Here is an 18,374-nt window from a genome sequence, read left to right on the forward strand (position 1 = left end):
GCTGTTAAGTTTGTGCAAGACAGCATCAGGCATTCAAAGACACAAAGTGTCTGTGAGCTGTACGGACCATCTCTCGCCCCCAGTCTGTGAGCTGTACGGACTGTCTCTCGCCCCCAGTCTGTGAGCTGTACGGACCGTCTCTCGCCCCCAGTCTGTGAGCTGTACGGACCGTCTCTCGCCCCCAGTCTGTGAGCTGTACGAACTATCTCTCGCCCCCAGTCTATGAGCTGTACGGACCATCTCTCGCCCCCAGTCTGTGAGCTGTACGGACTGTCTCTCTCTCCCCCAGTCTGTGAGCTGTACGGACCGTCTCTTGCCCCCAGTCTGTGAGCTGTACGGACTGTCTCTCGCCCCCAGTCTGTGAGCTGTACGGGCCGTCTCTCGCCCCCAGTCTGTGAGCTGTACGGACCATCTCTCACCCCCAGTCTGTGAGCTGTACGGACTGTCTCTCTCTCTCTCCCCCAGTCTGTGAGCTGTACGGACTGTCTCTCGCCCCCAGTCTGTGAGCTGTACGGACCGTCTCTTGCCCCCAGTCTGTGAGCTGTACGGACTGTCTCTGGCCCCCAGTCTCTGAGCTGTACGGACCGTCTCTCGCCCCCAGTCTGTGAGCTGTACAGACCGTCTCTCGCCCCCAGTCTGTGAGCTGTACGGACCGTCTCTCGCCCCCAGTCTGTGAGCTGTACGGACCGTCTCTCGCCCCCAGTCTGTGAGCTGTACGGACCGTCTCTCGCCCCCAGTCTGTGAGCTGTACGGACCGTCTCTCTCTCTCCCCCAGTCTGTGAGCTGTACGGACCGTCTCTCTCTCCCCCAGTCTGTGAGCTGTATGGACCGTCTCTCTCTCTCCCCCAGTCTGTGAGCTGTACGGGCTGTCTCTCTCTCTCCCCCAGTCTGTGAGCTGTACGGACTGTCTCTCTGCACCAGTTTCCATATCTCCTACCCTCTGTTTCTTGGCCTGGGAGCCCTCTTCCAGCCAGTACTCCTTCTGATTGGGACCAATCATGCCACTGCCATCCTGTGGCTTCACCAGGTTCCTGACAGGAGAGAGCAGGCAAATGTAAGTGTCAGGTCCCTTCTACCTCCACATCTCTGTGGGACAATTTACTCACTGGGAATGAGATCTGACAAGAATTCGTTCAGGCTTCAGTGCGAGACGGTGAGGACTTCAGTGTGAGGGCTGCAGTGTGTGAGAGGGTGAGGGCTTCAGTGTGACAGGGGCTGCAGTGTGTGAGAGGGTGAGGGTCGCAGTGTGACAGGGGCAGCAGTGTGTGAGAGGGTGAGGGCTTCAGTGTGACAGGGGCTGCAGTGTGTGAGAGGGTGAGTGCGCAGTGTGTGAGAGGGTGAGGGTCGCAGTGTGACAGGGGCAGCAGTGTGTGAGAGGGTGAGGGCCGCAGTGTGTGAGAGGGTGAGGGCTTCAGTGTGACAGGGGCTGCAGTGTGTGAGAGGGTGAGGGTCACAGTGTGAGAGGGGCTGCAGTGTGTGAGAGGGTGAGGGCTTCAGTGTGACAGGGGCTGCAGTGTGTGAGAGGGTGAGGGTCGCAGTGTGTATGAGGGTGAGGGCTTCAGTGTGACAGGGGCTGCAGTGTGTGAGAGGGTGAGGGCCGCAGTGTGACAGGGGCTGCAGTGTGTGAGAGGGTGAGGGTCGCAGTGTGACAGGGGCTGCAGTGTGTGAGAGGGTGAGGGCTGCAGTGTGTGAGACGGTGAGGACTTCAGTGTGAGGGCTGCAGTGTGTGAGAGGGTGAGGGCTTCAGTGTGACAGGGGCTGCAGTGTGTGAGAGGGTGAGGGCTGCAGTGTGTGAGAGGGTGAGGGTCGCAGTGTGACAGGGGCTGCAGTGTGTGAGAGGGTGAGGGTCGCAGTGTGACAGGGGCTGCAGTGTGTGAGAGGGTGAGGGCTGCAGTGTGTGAGAGGGGCTGCAGTGTGTGAGAGGGGCTGCAGTGTGTGAGAGGGTGAGGGCCGCAGTGTGACAGGGGCTGCAGTGTGTGAGAGGGTGAGGGTCGCAGTGTGACAGGGGCCGCAGTGTGTGAGAGGGTGAGGGCTGCAGTGTGTGAGAGGGTGAGGGTCGCAGTGTGACAGGGGCTGCAGTGTGTGAGAGGGTGAGGGCTGCAGTGTGTGAGAGGGTGAGGGTCGCAGTGTGAAGGGGGCAGCAGTGTGTGAGAGGGTGAGGGCTGCAGTGTGTGAGAGGGTGAGGGTCGCAGTGTGACAGGGGCAGCAGTGTGTGAGAGGGTGAGGGCTGCAGTGTGTGAGAGGGTGAGGGTCGCAGTGTGACAGGGGCTGCAGTGTGTGAGAGGGTGAGGGTCGCAGTGTGACAGGGGCAGCAGTGTGTGAGAGGGTGAGGGCTGCAGTGTGTGAGAGGGTGAGGGTCGCAGCGTGACAGGGGCTGCAGTGTGTGAGAGGGTGAGGGTCGCAGTGTGACAGGGGCAGCAGTGTGTGAGAGGGTGAGGGCCGCAGTGTGTGAGACGGTGAGGGTCGCAGTGTGACAGGGGCTGCAGTGTGTGAGAGGGTGAGGGTCGCAGTGTGACAGGGGCAGCAGTGTGTGAGAGGGTGAGGGCCGCAGTGTGTGAGACGGTGAGGGTCGCAGTGTGACAGGGGCAGCAGTGTGTGAGAGGGTGAGGGTCGCAGTGTGACAGGGGCAGCAGTGTGTGAGAGGGTGAGGGCTGCGGTGTATGAGAGGGTGAGGGTCGCAGTGTGACAGGGGCAGCAGTGTGTGAGAGGGTGAGGGCCGCAGTGTGTGAGACGGTGAGGGTCGCAGTGTGACAGGGGCAGCAGTGTGTGAGAGGGTGAGGGCCGCAGTGTGTGAGAGGGTGACAGTGACTCAGTGCCAGAGACAGCAGGTGTGGTCTGCAGTGCCCGAGCTGCACTGCACCAGCGTGTGACAGAAAGAGAGCAGCAGTACTGTCAGCAGGGCGTCACAATATCCAAGACTCCTACTTCATGTCGAAGTCGTCCTGCCCCACAGGCTCACGCCTCTTGCGGTCCTTCTTGGGCAAGAAGCCGTCGGGAAACCAGAGCGCGCCGTGTTTCCGCTTCCTCTTTGCCACCAGGACACCCAGCACCAGGATCAGCAGGATGATGGCCGCTGCTACACCCAGCAGGTACAGCAGGTGCGACTGCTCCATTTTGCCAGGCTCACCTGGTAAACCAACACACTGGTATGAGCCCTGACCAGCGCAGGGCACACTCACACTTGACCCTGTGGTTACATTTTCTGACGCCCAGATTTCAATACAGATCGTGCTGCGGTGACGGTGAACATCAAGGGTTGTAAAAAACGTTCTGTATGGGGGAACAGTTTTAGATGGTTCTGCCATTGAAAATGGAACAGCTGCAGAGCCAGCAGCACTCCCCTGCATGTAGTCACCCCTACGCTGAGGCAGTGAGAGAAGGCTTTGGAAGAACACCACCTGCTCCTAAGAAAAACCTGCAAAAATGAGGCACTCCTGAGCCGACTGAATAACTGGCACTCAAAGGGAGTGAGATCCCACAGGAGAGGAAACAGCTGATAGAACAGGCTCTGTGGGGAACTGGCCACTCCGCTGGATGCCAATTATACAGTCAAACCTCGTTGTTACGGGTTTTTCTTACTAACAGACATTCTTCTTCCAAAGCCCCCTCTCTCTACCTTACACCAAGCGATCATACAGTTTAGACAATAAACCTCTGCAGCCCATTCAAGTATATAAGATGCCAAGCAATACATATAGGGCTAGCCTCACTCCCAGTACTGAAACAAGCACAGGAGGCCACAAGAGGAAACTAGACGTGGATTAAATAAGACGAAGCATAGGGAACCCTGTTATTTGTTATTTCAAATTCTTCAGCTAGTAAACTAACAATGAGGGCTGTCCTAGTGCCCCCTGCAGGCTGGGTGAGGCAGTGCGTGTGCCCCTGGGGAATGCGGGTACTTACTTCTGACGCTGACCACAGGGTAGGACAGCGGGGCCTTGAGAGACTGCGCAGCGATGTAAGAGGCGGCCAGGCTGGTGTTGGTAAAGCAGTCATCAGAGCTCTGCACACACTGGCGGTTATCGATCTCCATGTGCACTTCCGAGCTGCAAAGAGGCACACCGTTTCCCACGGTCCACTAGGTGGCGGCACCCTCAACCCACTGCCAGCAGAGCCCGAGGCGGCAGCAGGCCTTTTACCGAACGTTATCTTCGAGCGGTCGCTCCAGGGCTTGTTCCACAGCTGAATTTCAAGTGCGCTGAACAAGTACTTCTATAAACAGACCTGAGCTGATTCCTCCAATATATCGGGTCACCCTCTCGCATATACGTGCTATGTTACCATATTAACTCTTCAGCACTGGTTTGGTCGTGGTTACTCAAAACAGCAACACATGAGGACGACAATCTGCATTTTTCGGTGCTTTCTCCCATTACTCCGAGCTCATACGCATCAACACGCAATAATTATTTAAAATGAGCCAAATCTGGACTTGAGGGCCTATTTGAAACATTCCGTCGACGCCGGCGGAACAGGGGCATCGGTGTGGGCCTTACCCAATGATCTCCTTTCCCAGCTCCCGCCGCGCCAGCGAGCGCCTGCCCCTGCGCTGCCCGCTGACCGCCCCCTCCTTGCCGAAGTAGGGGAAGACCATGAGCTGCCCCTTCTCGTCCTTCTTGACGCGCACGTTGGTGCGCAGCAGCGTGCCCAGGGAGCGCAGGAAGCCGCGCAGGTCCCCCAGCAGCTCGCTGGGCTGCAGCAGCACCACGAGCACCAGCGTGCCGTCGGCGATGCGCTCGGGGGTGTCGGCGGCGCAGTCCAGCCCGTCCCAGCCGCACTCCTCCGTGTTGCAGCCCTGGTTGCAGTGCCCGTTGGCGTAGTGGTCCGCGCAGTACTTGTCGTACCTGCGGGGGAGGGAGAGGTGCCCATGAGCAAACGGTGGCAGGGGGTGCCCTGCGGGAATTTCGGGGACGCGGGCGCGGCGCCACTCACTTGCACGTGTTGCCCGCGTTCTGGCACTCGAAGCCGTCGAACAGGCACGTGGCGGTGTTGCAGGCCTCGTCGCAGCGCCCGTTCTGGAAGAGCTCCCAGCAGGGCAGCGCGGCCGTGCAGTTCTCCCAGGGCCGGGGCCAGCGCAGGGAGCAGTCGCCCCCGTCCCACTCGCACTCGTGGGTGTTGCACTGCGGGTCGCAGATCTCGTCCCCGGCCCTGCCCGGGCACTCGGCGAAGGGGCAGGAGGGCGGGGGGCGGGTGGGCGCGGGCGCGGGCACGGGCACCTCGCAGTGGCGCCCCGTGAGGCGCGGAGGGCACTGGCACTGGTAGTAGGGCGGCAGGGGGTCCCCGAGACAGACGCCCCCGTTCTGGCAGGGCCAGCGGGAGCAGCCCAGGGGCGTCTCGCAGTGCGGCCCTGTGAACTCCGGGGGGCACTGGCAGCGCGGGCCGGCCGCCGTCTGGACGCACTCCTTGCGGTTCTGGCAGCGCAGCCGAGAGCAGGGGTTCCTCTCCACGTGGGTGCAGTTGCTCCCCGAAAACCCCTTGCAGTAAGACAGGCAGACAATCAGTACAAGAAACGGGGGTGAGCAGGCAGTCATAGCCCCCGAACACTGAACGGGCACAGAATGTTGGCAGCCAGCCACGGCCCTGCATGTCGCAGCAGGGAAACAGCATGACAGCAGCGACAATGACAGAGGGGAAGAGAGCAGGATAACATGAAATACATGCATGCTGTCAAAAGTGTGGTTGCTGCATGAAAGGCCACTGAGGCTTAGTACTACTTAACCCCCTGACCCCCTAATAGTTTAACCCCCTATCCTAATAGTGCAAAACAGCAAATCTGACTTCAGCAGGCTCAAATACGATGTGAAAGTGAGCATGACCAGAATGGCTGTAACAGACAGCGGTGTGCAAGGCTGAAGCTCTCAGACCGAATGCCTGCGTGATGTGCAGCTGTGATTGCGAACGAGACGAGTGAAACCTGCATGACCTGTAGTCTGTTACACACACACACACACATCTGTCAGTAGGTTAGGCTGATATCTTGGCGTCTCTAACCCCAGTGCCTCCCCAATTGTAACCACCTGCGTACTTGCACTTTGCCATCATGAAGCTGGTCCAAAGAGGGGCAGCGATGCCCCGTACAGTATGTGCATGAAATGAACCTGATCACAACACAAAATCTGATTTCCAGGATGCACCTTGAAAAGTACTGGATTTACCTGAGCAGCATCCTTCGAGCCTCTTTCCATTCGGCAGCATGAGAACGATACAACGTCACGTTAGAGCAGTGCCACTAATCTCAGCACCCACACCCAATGCCAACCCGGCGGCTGTTTCCTGGTGCAAATACCCAAGCAACAGCTGCTCAGGAAGGTCAGACAATGCAAACGTGGCTGTGTGTCAGGAGAGGCGCGGGGGAGAGTGCTCACCGGGCGGCAGTGGCAGCTGTATCCATGTGGGGTCCCGATGGCCATCCTGCAGGTCCCGCCATTCTGGCACGGCTCCAGCTGGCACAGGTCCAGCATGGCTTCACAGCGCCGCCCTGGCGTCGCGCACGAGAGGGGGAGAGGGTCAAAGACAGGCGGGCAGAGAGGAGACCAGCTCACACCTGCTGCCAGGTGTTGTGTAGCGGTGTGTGTTATAACAGTGGAGGTGTACAGCAGTGTGTATTGAGAAGTGAAGTTACACAGCAGTGTGTGTTGAACGGCGGAGTTGTGCAGCAGTGTGTGTTGAACAGCGGAGTTGTGCAGCAGTGTGTTGCACGGTGGATAGTGCAGCAGTGTGTGTTGGCGGAGATGTGCAGCAGTGTGTGTTAAACAGCAGACTGTGCAGCAGTGTGTGTTGAAGAGCAGACTGTGCAGCAGTGTGTGTTGAACAGCGGAGTTGTGCAGCAGTGTGTGGTGAACGGCAGATTGTGCAGCAGTGTGTGTTGGCGGAGATGTGCAGCAGTGTGTGTTGAACAGCGGATTGTGCAGCAGTGTGTGTTGAACAGCGGAGTTGTGCAGCAGTGTGTGTTGAACAGCGGCTTGTGCAGCAGTGTGTGTTGAACAGCAGAGTTGTGCAGCAGTGTGTGCTGAACGGCAGATTGTGCAGCAGTGTGTGTTGGTGGAGTTGTGCAGCAGTGTGTGTTGGCGGAGATGTGCAGCAGTGTGTGTTGAACAGCAGACTGTGCAGCAGTGTGTGTTGAACAGCGGAGTTGTGCAGCAGTGTGTGCTGAACGGCAGATTGTGCAGCAGTGTGTGTTGGTGGAGTTGTGCAGCAGTGTGTGTTGGTGGAGTTGTGCAGCAGTGTGTGTTGGTGGAGATGTGCAGCAGTGTGTGTTGGTGGAGTTGTGCAGCAGTGTGTTGTTCGGCAGATTGTGCAGCAGTGTGTGTTGGTGGAGTTGTGCAGCAGTGTGTGTTGGTGGAGTTGTGCAGCAGTGTGTGTTGGTGAAGGTGTGCAGCAGTGTGTGTTGAACAGCAGTGTCCTCTTGTCCACTCTGTCCCCCAGGAGAGCTCACCAGTGTATCCCAGGCGGCAGCGGCACTGGTAGTCATTGGCGAGCTGCACGCAATCCAGGCTGCCAGTGGGGTCACAGGGGTTGGACAGGCACTCGTTCACATCGCCTTCACAGTGCTCCCCCTCAAAGCCTTTCGGGCATGAGCAGGTGTACCCCCCAATGCCGTCATTACACTGACCCCCGTTTAGGCAGCGAGGCATCCGTGAGCTGGGATCAGGGGCGCAGTCGTCAAAGTTGATCTCGCACTGCAGGCCTGAGAGCACACACACATTAAGCCACAAAGACTTTAACCTGCGACGTGAAGGTGAGCACATGGTCATGTGGTCAAACCGTCCTTCGTAAGATCCTCCTGAAAACAAAATCCAAAACGTGACGTGCATCCTGCGCCTCTTCCCCATCTCCCCCTGACTCCCCCCCCCCCTTCTGTGTGCACCTCCCCCTTGCCCTTGCTCACCGCTGGTGCCCGGTGGGCAGGAGCAGGTGTAGCGGTTCACCAGGTTGATGCAGGTGCCCCCGTTCAGACAGGGCTGAGACTGGCACTCGTCCACGTCGTACTGGCAGTTCACCCCCTGGAAGCCCGGCTGGCACTGCGGGTTCGGGCACAGAGAGAGAGAGAGAGAGAGAGACTCATTCACAGAGCAGAACAGCAGAGGAGCTGAACTCTGTATCTCTGCTGTCACACCAGCCACTGTGCTATAATCTTCGCACTTCACACATGCAGCACTTGATTGCTTAACCAGGTCACGGCAAACCCGAGAGTTTAGAGCAATTTTGGCAACCCACTGGCAACCCACTGAAGCTCAGCAGGTGTGAGCCTGGTCAGTACCTGGATGGGAGACCTCCTGGGAAAAACGAAGGTTGCTGCTGGAAGAGGTGTTAGTGGGGCCAGCAGGGGGCGCTCACCCTGCGGTCTGTGTGGGTCCTAATGCCCAGGTATAGTGACGGGGACACTATACTGTAAACAGATGCCGTCCTTCGCATGAGACGTAAAACCGAGGTCCTGACTCTCTGTGGTCATTAAAAATCCCAGGGCGTTTCTCGAAAAGAGTAGGGGTTTAACCCCGGCGTCCTGGCCAAATTTCCCATTGGCCCTTAGCATGGCCTCCTAATAATCCCCATCTATGAATTGGCTTCATTACTCTGCTCTCCTCCCCACTGATAGCTGATGTGGGGTGAGTGTTCTGGCGCACTATGGCTGCCGTCGCATCATCCAGGTGGGGCTGCACACTGGTGGTGGTGGAGGGGAGTCCCCATTACCTGTAAAGCGCTTTGAGTGGAATGTCCAGAAAAGCACTATATAAGTGTAAGCAATTATTACAATTATTATTATAATTTTGAAAAATTCCTAAGATAACCACGTATTTTCAGAGCCACAATGAGCGTAGGCGCCTGGTTAAGAAACCGAATGAGCAGAATCCAGAGACGGATATTGATTGTATTGATTTTTAGTCCAAAAAATAGTTTACTGTGGTCAACGAATAGCATGTAAACATTTCAACAATGCTGCATTATGCTTCCTCCCCCCCTCTCATCCCACCCCTCCCTCTCACTCACACGTCTTCCTAGGACGCCAGCAGTCACACAAATATCCCCCAGAATAATCATGTATCAGTTCCAAAAACACTGCCAGTTTTGACCGCGGGTAAGCTCCCCTGCAGACGCGTGAAACGGCTCTGCCTGCAGCCGGACACGGCGCAGCGAGCGGAATTTCTCCCCGAGGGGCTACCCCTTCGTCCTCGCTCTGTGACTTCGGAGTGTGTGGCTCACCTGGCAGGAATAGCCCTTGGGGTTGTGGATCTCCACGCAGGTGGCGCCGTTCTGGCAGGGGTTCGAGGTGCACTCCTGCACGTCCACCTCGCAGTAGCTGCCCGTGTAGCCGGCCTGGCACTGGCAGTGGTGGGTGTTGCCCGTGTTCATGCACTTCCCCTGGTTCTTGCACACGCTGCTGACCGCCACACCTACGGACAGGGGGGGCGAGGACGAGGAGGATGAGCGATCCGGGTTTCCCCCGGCCCCATCTGGAACGTCATTCTGCTTCAACAAGACGATCTGTACAGGAGGGCTACTTAAACCCTGGACGGGAGAGATCTAGTTTATTCACTCATCACTTTCCTCAGCGAGACCACGGAGAAGAAATGTAAAGACCAGCAAAGGTACCGGGATACGGTTTATCAATCATAGATGGAGAACTCAAATCACGAGAAGTCACTGTAACATGGCGCAATGCGTGAGTGTGACCTCACGGGGAATATTGCATTAAGTTGCGTCACCCCTACCAAACAACGATACTGCCTCTATAGAGGCAGTACAAAGGAGAGCATCCAGACCTTTTCTTGACCCGAAGGGGATGTCATACTGCGACACACTTATGTGGAGACTCGACTGACATACTTAAAATTCTCCAAGATCAAACCAGCTCAGGGGGACCCTCCCAAGATCAGCAGCAATACAAGGTCCCCGAGATAGAAGCCACCATTAAACTGAGGGGACACTCAAAACATCATGCGGGACAGACGCTCCTTCACGCAGAGGAATATAAAAGATCTGGAACCGACGCCTTCATCCTGCGTCTGAAATTGAATCTGTGGGAACCTCTGTGAAACAACTTGATGCAAAAGAGCAAGATGGGCCACAGGGTGTCTCTCAGCTGTGACCTTTCCTACACTCTTATGTGCAAACTGTTCTGCAGTGGGAGGTCTCCCTTCCACCTCCTGTAACAAGCGGTTCTGACGGGCAGGGACCTCACCTCTGCTCTCGGCCACGTCTTCGCAGGACATCATGGGCACGTCGCAGTAGGACCCAGTCCAGCCCACGGGACACCTGCAGCTCCAGTCGGTGCCCTTCTGCACACAGGTGCCCCCGTGATTGCACTTGGGGTCTTTACACAGGTCCATCAGAGTCTGCGGAAAAGGAGAGGCGATATTAACAGACAATAAAGCACAGGAGCAGCCGGCCCTCTTCAAAACCACAGCCAGAAATAAAAATGACACGTTTGCTGTTCACTCAGCAGTTCCAACAGACATTAGATGCAAATGCTATTTGACTGAATCCCACTGCAGGAGCTTGTTCCAAGATGCCCAAGAGGAGAAGTGCTGGCCTTAATTCCAAAGTGGGCGTGAGGCGTTCAGATCAAAGGCACTGTTGCCATAGTACCTGGAACAGTGTGCTGTACACACACAGGAGGCACGGAAGACCCACAGAGCTCCTTCAACACAGCGTTCTGTTGCTGAACGAGCCGCCTTTCATCAACAAGCTGACGATCAGTCCTTTTCCATTTCACAGAATTAAACATATCACATGTTTAGCTTGCGTGATGACGTGAATGGCTTAAGCTACAACTTTCAAAAAAGCTTAAAAAGACTTTAAATGATTTAAAGAACAATTGAACTGAAAAACACAAAAAGTAATAAATAAACAGTGCACGTTTATTAGAATTTTAGGAAAGGGGCCAACAATTTTAATTATGTGGCTTTCAGAGCACCTTCAACTGCAAACAAGCACTTCAGAAGAAATACAGAGCAACATTAATTCTCAACCTACGCAGCTCCAGTTAACTGTGCTGTTGTCACCCTGCAGTATCCCACCTCAGGCATTCTTTTCCTGCGCATCCAGCTGTCCAGACTAACTCTCAGTAGGCCCCTGTCTGAGCGTTCAGACTGACAAATTCTGAACTCACCCAGAGAATACAAGAGCCCACATGCTGTGCATAAAAGTTATTCTGCTTTCCTGGAAGCAGAGTCAGTATTAAATATTAGGACAAATGCAATACAAGAGTGAATAAACAAGAGGGTTAAGCATGATAGCATATGTCATCGACACAAAAGTCCAGGATAGCCCTTTCCTTTCATTAAAATTTAGAAATGAGGAGATAATGTGACCCTCTAACAGAAACTGGAGTTGGGGTGCCTGTTCGGCCGAGTCCAGTAACTACACGGGCACACAGACTCTGACAGGAGGGGGGTGTGGGAGTGGGCGGCAGGTGTTCACCCCTGACCTGGCAGTTCTTGCCGGTATAGCCCACCGGACAGGAGCATCGATAGGACCCCAGGCCGTCCGTGCAGGTGCCTCCATTCTGACAGGGGTGCGAGTCGCACTCGTTGATCTTGTACTGGCAGAAGGTTCCGGAGAAACCGGGCCGGCATCTGCAGGTGAAGCTGTTGATGCCGTCAATGCAGGTGCCATTGTTGAGACAGGAGCTGCCAGAGAGAGAGGCAGACCAGGTCACACAACACAGAAAGATACAGGAATCTGAAGAGTCACACAGAGACACAGACTGGGTCACAGAGCACTGACAGACACAGGGATCTGAAGAGTCACACAGAGACACAGACTGGGTCACAGAGCACTGACAGACACAGGGATCTGAAGAGTCACACAGAGACACAGACTGGGTCACAGAGCACTGACAGACACAGGGATCTGAAGAGTCACACAGAGACACAGACTGGGTCACAGAGCACTGACAGACACAGGGATCTGAAGAGTCACACAGAGACACAGACTGGGTCACAGAGCACTGACAGACACAGGGATCTGAAGAGTCACAGACACACAGACTGGGTCACAGAGCACTGACAGACACAGGGATCTGAAGAGTCACACACACACAGAGACCTGTTCACACTGCACTGACAGAAACACAGATGTGAAGAGTCACACACACACAGAGAAACCTGGTCACAGAGCACTGACAGAAATGCAAGACATTTAAATATGACCTGGTTCAGGCACGGCTTCAAAGGAAACGCATTTGCACTACAGACGCCAGTCCCCTACCTCAGAGTGCACTCGGGGATGTTGTTGTCGCAGTGGATGCCATTGAACCCGGGCACACACTTGCACACGTAGCTGTTGACGTAGTCTTTGCACGTGGCGCCGTTCCGGCAGGGGTTGCTGGCACACTCGTCCACTTCCGCCTGGCAGCGGTCGCCGTGGAAACCCGGCAGGCAGCTGCAGGAGAAGCTGTTGACCTTGTCGACGCAGGAGCCCCCGTTCTGACAGGGGCCTGGGAAGAAAGGACACACGCATCAGCGCACGGGATCGAGCCAGGAAGCTGGGGGAGCGTGGCTCTCACTCTGGTGTCCGGTGTAGGTGCACCACGACAGCTAAAGCAGTCAAGCAAGGCAGGATGGGAGTGGGCGCTCTGGTCACCTCAGTCACAGAAAAGATAGCCAGGAGGTGCGGGGGCTCTGTGGCTAAGACTCTGCGCCTGTGGCTGGAAGGTTGCTGGTTCAGCCGGCAGAGGAATCCTACTCCGTTGGGCCCCTGAGCAAGGCCCTTAACCCCAACTGCTCCTGGGGTGCCGTATAAATGGCTGACCCTGCGCTCTGACCCCCTGCTTCTCTCCCTGTCTGTGTGTCTCATGGAGAGCAAGCTGGGGTATGCGAAAAGACAAATTCCCAATCCAAGAAATTGTATATGGCCAATAAAGTCATCTTATTTTATCTATCTTATCTCTTAGCCAGGTTCTCTGAAATAGCGGCACGGCCATCACCTGTTAGGCAAGCTGCCCGTCTCATGAGCTGAGGGCGACAGTGACCTTGACCGCACCACCAGAGGCAGCCTTGGACAGAACTGGTTATGCCTCAGCCAGAGAACGCCAAGGAGCTGACTGTGTCTCACTGCACGAGTGCGAGAAGCGCCTCAGAGCGAGGGCTTGACACAGTGCAGAAACTGGGACATGTTTCAGAAGCAGCACATGGAGCCAAGGACCTGCAATGGCAGGGCTCTGTGGGAGGGGGCACTGATTGAGTTTACCCAACAGGAGATTTTGTGTTGTTTGAAGTGTGCTTAAAGAGGAACTTTTACTCTTCTTACAGAGTTTATAGAGTTTCCAGTTTACCAGCGCACTCCTCCGTGACTGGGCTCCTATAAGAATTTGTAAGTCAGGAGCGTACATACTGCCTGTAGGGTACAATCTTTTCATCTGATTGCCTCTTTGTTTTATTCTCGGGCTCTAATGTAATCACACCATAATCAGAACTGCTCATATGTGGTGTTGACCATGAAAGGGCAAAGAGCTGGATACAGACGGGTTTGACCGGCTGTGTGTGGATGGGCACTCACTGGGCGTGCAGTCGTCAATGTTGGTCTCGCAGTTGGGCCCGCTGTAGCCCTGCCGGCACTGGCACTGGTAGCTGCCCAGAGTGTTCTTGCACTGGGCGCCGTTCTGGCAGGGCCTTGAGACGCACTCGTTGACATCCTGCGTGCACTGCTGACCTGCAAACAGCCACAGACGCGCAACAGCACGTGAGCAGACCCCTCGCCGCCATTTCCTGCGTCCACACACACACCTCGTCACAGTTCTTACAGGCCCCTCACAGGCGCAAAGACGTGTCTGTCGGACCACGCCCTCTTCCGTCTCGTCCACACACACACACACCTCGTCACAGTTCTTACAGGCCCCTCACAGGCGCGAAAGACACGTCTGCAGGACCACGCCCTCTTCTGTCTCGTCCACACACACACACGCTTCGTCACAGTTCTTACAGGCCCCTCACAGGCGCAAAGACGTGTCTGTCGGACCACGCCCTCTTCCGTCTCGTCCACACACACACACGCTTCGTCACAGTTCTTACAGGCCCCTCACAGGCGCAAAGACGTGTCTGCAGGACCACGCCCTCTTCCGTCTCGTCCACACACACACACGCTTCGTCACAGTTCTTACAGGCCCCTCACAGGCGCAAAGACGTGTCTGCAGGACCACGCCCTCTTCCGTCTCGTCCACACACACACACACCTCGTCACAGTTCTTACAGGCCCCTCACAGGCGCAAAGACGTGTCTGCAGGACCACGCCCTCTTCCGTCTCGTCCACACACACACACGCTTCGTCACAGTTCTTACAGGCCCCTCACAGGCGCAAAGACGTGTCTGCAGGACCACGCCCTCTTCCGTCTCGTCCACACACACACACGCTTCGTCACAGTTCTTACAGGCCCCTCACAGGCGCAAAGACGTGTCTGTCGGACCACGCCCTCTTCCGTCTCGTCCACACACACACACGCTTCGTCACAGTTCTTACAGGCCCCTCACAGGCGCAAAGACGTGTCTGCAGGACCACGCCCTCTTCCGTCTCGTCCACACACACACACGCTTCGTCACAGTTCTTACAGGCCCCTCACAGGCGCAAAGACGTGTCTGTCGGACCACGCCCTCTTCCGTCTCGTCCACACACACACACGCTTCGTCACAGTTCTTACAGGCCCCTCACAGGCGCAAAGACGTGTCTGCAGGACCACGCCCTCTTCCGTCTCGTCCACACACACACACACACACACACACACACACGCTTCGTCACAGTTCTTACAGGCCCCTCACAGGCGCGAAAGACACATCTGCAGGACCACGCCCTCTTCCGTCTCGTCCACACACACACACACACACACACACACACACACGCTTCGTCACAGTTCTCACAGGCCCCTCACAGGCGTGAAAGACATGTCTGCAGGAGCACGCCCTCTTCCGTCTCGTCCACACACACACAGGCTAAGATGTTCATCATACCCACCTTGCCAGCCGCTGGCACACAGGCAGGTGTAGCTGGTATAGTCGGCAGACTCCTGGCAGATCCCTGCATTTGCGCAGGGCTGCGACGCACAAGGCGCCAAGATCACCTCGCAGTTCCCACCTGGGCAAAGAACAACAACAAGGGTTACACTGCTGCACTCACACCACCTAAGATTCCGAGACGACTACAACTACACAACCGTTAGCTCAGCGCAGTTACAGGATCCGTTTTCAGGGGAGCATAAAGGAATGCAATTGAGACACTTTGAAAAGTGAAGGGTACTGCTGTAGGTCCCGAAGAAAAAGATCACACATCAAGAAAAAGAACCACAATCAGGTTGTAAACTCGACCAGGAATCTCGCAGCACGGCAGTTCCTGACAGTCTAAACTCTGATTTGCTTTTCCCTGCGCGAGCCGAGCCCGGGTAGGACACACAAGGTGCAGAACGGGCCCGGAGCGTGGCGTTACTCTACCTGTGTAGGGCAGGGCGCAGAGGCAGGTGTAGCTGCTCACTCCGTCCACGCAGGTGCCCTGGTTCAGACAGGGGTTGGACGCGCACTCGTTGATGTTGACCTCACAGTTTGACCCTGGGGGGGAGGGGGGGGGGGGGGAGAGGTCAGAGAGTGCTCTGGAGGGTGGGCGGAATGGGGGAGAGAGAAAAGCGACGATACAGAACAGGGAGAGACGAGGGGGGTCTTTCCCGGCCTATCTCTTTTCTCACGACCCGGTTCGGAGCGCGCAAGCTTGATCTCTCACTGCTCGAGTAGGGGGAACACCCTTCCAATGCGGGGTGTGCCCCCATCCGAAACAAGATGTTTTTCAGGCTTTGCGTTTGTCAGAATGAACCAAAATCTGGAGATCAACCGACCTCTGACCCGGACCAACCGCTCCAGACAAACTCAAGAACGGGAATGAATGTAGCTGTAGTGAGTGGTATTGCTAAAGAAGACAGAGAAGAAGGGAGGTGGTCTATTTAAAACAGACTGGGGATGAGGGCTCTACATAGTAAAGGTGGCTCTGTTCTTTTAAGTACAAAAGGAAAGATACGTATGGGGATTTGTGGTAAAGAAGAATTATATATGTCAGCTGTTAACATTCCACACTTGCGCGATTGTCCTGTGTCCCTCGTGCGTTTTGGAAATACTGAATTTTTCCGGTGGTGGCAATAAAGACAATTTGAATTTCAGGGAGGGGAAAAAAAAAAGAGATCAAGGAAGGGGGTAAAGAAACAGGAAGAATCACAGAAAAGGAGTCTTACAGACCTTTGAAGCCACGTCTGCAGGTGCAGGTGTAGCCATTAGTGAGGTCTGTGCAGGTCCCCCCATTCTGACACGGGTTTGACTCGCACTCATCCTGATCCAGCTCACAATTCTTCCCTGTCCAGCCCGGATCACAATGACAACTGTACCTGAGAGACAGAGAGAGAGGGCATCTGCAGCACTGGACAATGATACAGAGGTCATCTGCACCACTGGACAATGACAGAGGGCATCTAAAGCACTGGACTATGAAAGAGAGGACATCTGAAGCACTGGAGAATGAAAGAGAGGTCATCTACAGCACTGGACTATGAGAGAGAGGTCATCTGCAGCACTGGACAATGACAGAGGACATCTACTGTAGAGCACTGGACTATGACAGAGGGCATCTAGAGCACTGGACAATGACAGAGGGCATCTAGAGCACTGGACTATGACAGAGGGCATCTAGAGCACTGGACTATGACAGAGGGCATCTAGAGCACTGGACTATGTAAGAGAGGTCATCTACAGCACTGGACTATGAAAGAGAGGTCATCTACAGCACTGGACAATGACAGACCTAAGGACAGCACAACACAACACACATTAAAGTTAAATCACTGCACAAGCCAGACAACACTACTTTACCCACTGGGACGCACAGACACAAATGCAACACAAACTGGAAAGCCCTGAAAGCCAATACACACTAGCTGAGTGTCTGACCAGGGTAAGAGACAGCAAGGAGAAAACCTGTACCGCATCTGCTTTGCCAACACTGTAATTCACTGCTCATGAATTTGAATATGTTCCGCAGAGAAGCTGTGTGAAACGAGTTTGAAAAGGAGGGAGAGAGAAGCTGCGTGCTAGGTGAAAGGCACTGACCCCTCCAAGTCGTCCCGACACTCTCCGTGCACGCAGGGGGCGCTCAGACACTCGTCCTGCCCGGCGTGGCACAGCAAGCCGTGCGTGCCCTCGGGACATTCGCAGTGGAAGCTGTTATTGCCGTTCACACACGTGCCCCCATTCTGGCACGGGTTCGAGAGGCACTCGTCTATATCAGTTTTGCACTCGGGGCCTGTGGACAGAGGAGGGGCACACATCAGTACTGAGTGTCCAGCACTTTAAGCCAGACTGGATACAGGAGCTACCTGCTTTCAGACACAAGGCGGTTAACGGGGCAAGAGTACTCGGACACACGAGGCAGAACTGCGACCCTTGGTGCTGTGAGATCACCAGGCCCATGCAGCTCTGTTAAATCACTGCATGTCCCCTCCTACAACTACATGAGAATGGGGCTCGGCCAATAACCCTCACGTTCAAGCGGCTTCAGTAAAAATAATACTGCGAGATGTTTTTCAGTACCGCGGAAATCTCATCCTGGCTTTGAAAATCAGTCCTGTAAGAAAAGAATTAAGTTCAAGATAAAAGAGCTCGCCGAAAACAAAGATCTCAAGAGGACTGTTATTTTTAACAGCAGACCGATATTGACCTCAACAGATGAACTTGTGTCAATAATAAAACTGAATGTGCTTGTTCACCTGCATTATTCTTGTTCCAGAACTGCTCTGTCTCTCCTCTTAGGCTCCTAAAAGAGCTTGCATGCCAGAGTGTTGAAATTGATATGGAAGGGCTACGATCACCTGTTAGATTCTCCATTCTACAGCGTGAAAGGGTGCAAAAGGCTGGGCTTTGCCACACTTTCCGTTTTATGGGGACTGCTTTTTTACCCATTGTGGTCTAATCCGGTCTGATCCTGAGCCTCCAGTCCTGCTGCTTTCTACTGCTATGATCCAAGGCGCCAGCAAGGGGGGCAGTGGAGGCCTGGAGGCCAAGGCTGGAAGCAGGGGTGTTTATTGCAACTGTCTGGCTGTATTTTAGGGGGTCCTTCAGTAGAAACGTGGAGGGGGAGAAACACTCTTGGGTGACGGGACGGAAAATGTAATTTTATTTGCAAGAAAAAGCAAGATGTATTTACAGATAAAAATGAAAACTTGCTGAGGGCCCCACAGAGGTACACAGGGGTGAGACAAGTACTGTCTGCTATACCGGAAAGGAGAGACATACCAGTGAACCCAGGAGCGCAGACGCAGTCGTAGGAGTTGATCCCGTCCTGACACACTCCGAACTGGCAGGGGTTACTCGCGCAGTCGTCAATGTTGATCTCACAGTTGATCCCTGAGCAAA

The 18,374-nt window shown here is 55.1% G+C and overlaps 1 protein-coding gene across 2 annotated transcripts in view; it reads right to left on the minus strand.

Annotated features, from left to right (window-relative positions):
• Positions 1-18,374, minus strand: part of notch2 (notch receptor 2) — a 72,343-nt gene that overhangs the window by 7,486 nt on the left and 46,483 nt on the right. For both annotated transcript variants that reach the window (XM_088927609.1, XM_088927608.1), the window contains exons 12-29: positions 18,255-18,365; positions 17,073-17,265; positions 16,209-16,354; positions 15,420-15,533; positions 14,947-15,066; positions 13,501-13,653; positions 12,211-12,439; positions 11,429-11,630; positions 10,181-10,334; positions 9,202-9,392; positions 7,889-8,021; positions 7,436-7,687; positions 6,366-6,478; positions 4,933-5,474; positions 4,497-4,844; positions 3,904-4,046; positions 2,926-3,127; positions 938-1,031 (exon numbers count right to left, since the gene is read on the minus strand). In XM_088927609.1, the coding sequence (XP_088783735.1) occupies positions 938-1,031; positions 2,926-3,127; positions 3,904-4,046; positions 4,497-4,844; positions 4,933-5,474; positions 6,366-6,478; positions 7,436-7,687; positions 7,889-8,021; positions 9,202-9,392; positions 10,181-10,334; positions 11,429-11,630; positions 12,211-12,439; positions 13,501-13,653; positions 14,947-15,066; positions 15,420-15,533; positions 16,209-16,354; positions 17,073-17,265; positions 18,255-18,365 (3,440 nt within the window). The remainder of the gene's footprint in view (positions 1-937; positions 1,032-2,925; positions 3,128-3,903; positions 4,047-4,496; positions 4,845-4,932; positions 5,475-6,365; positions 6,479-7,435; positions 7,688-7,888; positions 8,022-9,201; positions 9,393-10,180; positions 10,335-11,428; positions 11,631-12,210; positions 12,440-13,500; positions 13,654-14,946; positions 15,067-15,419; positions 15,534-16,208; positions 16,355-17,072; positions 17,266-18,254; positions 18,366-18,374) is intronic.

Source organism: Atractosteus spatula, chromosome 11, assembly GCF_055471065.1.
Source record: "Atractosteus spatula isolate fAtrSpa1 chromosome 11, fAtrSpa1.hap1, whole genome shotgun sequence".
Lineage (NCBI taxonomy): Eukaryota > Metazoa > Chordata > Actinopteri > Semionotiformes > Lepisosteidae > Atractosteus > Atractosteus spatula.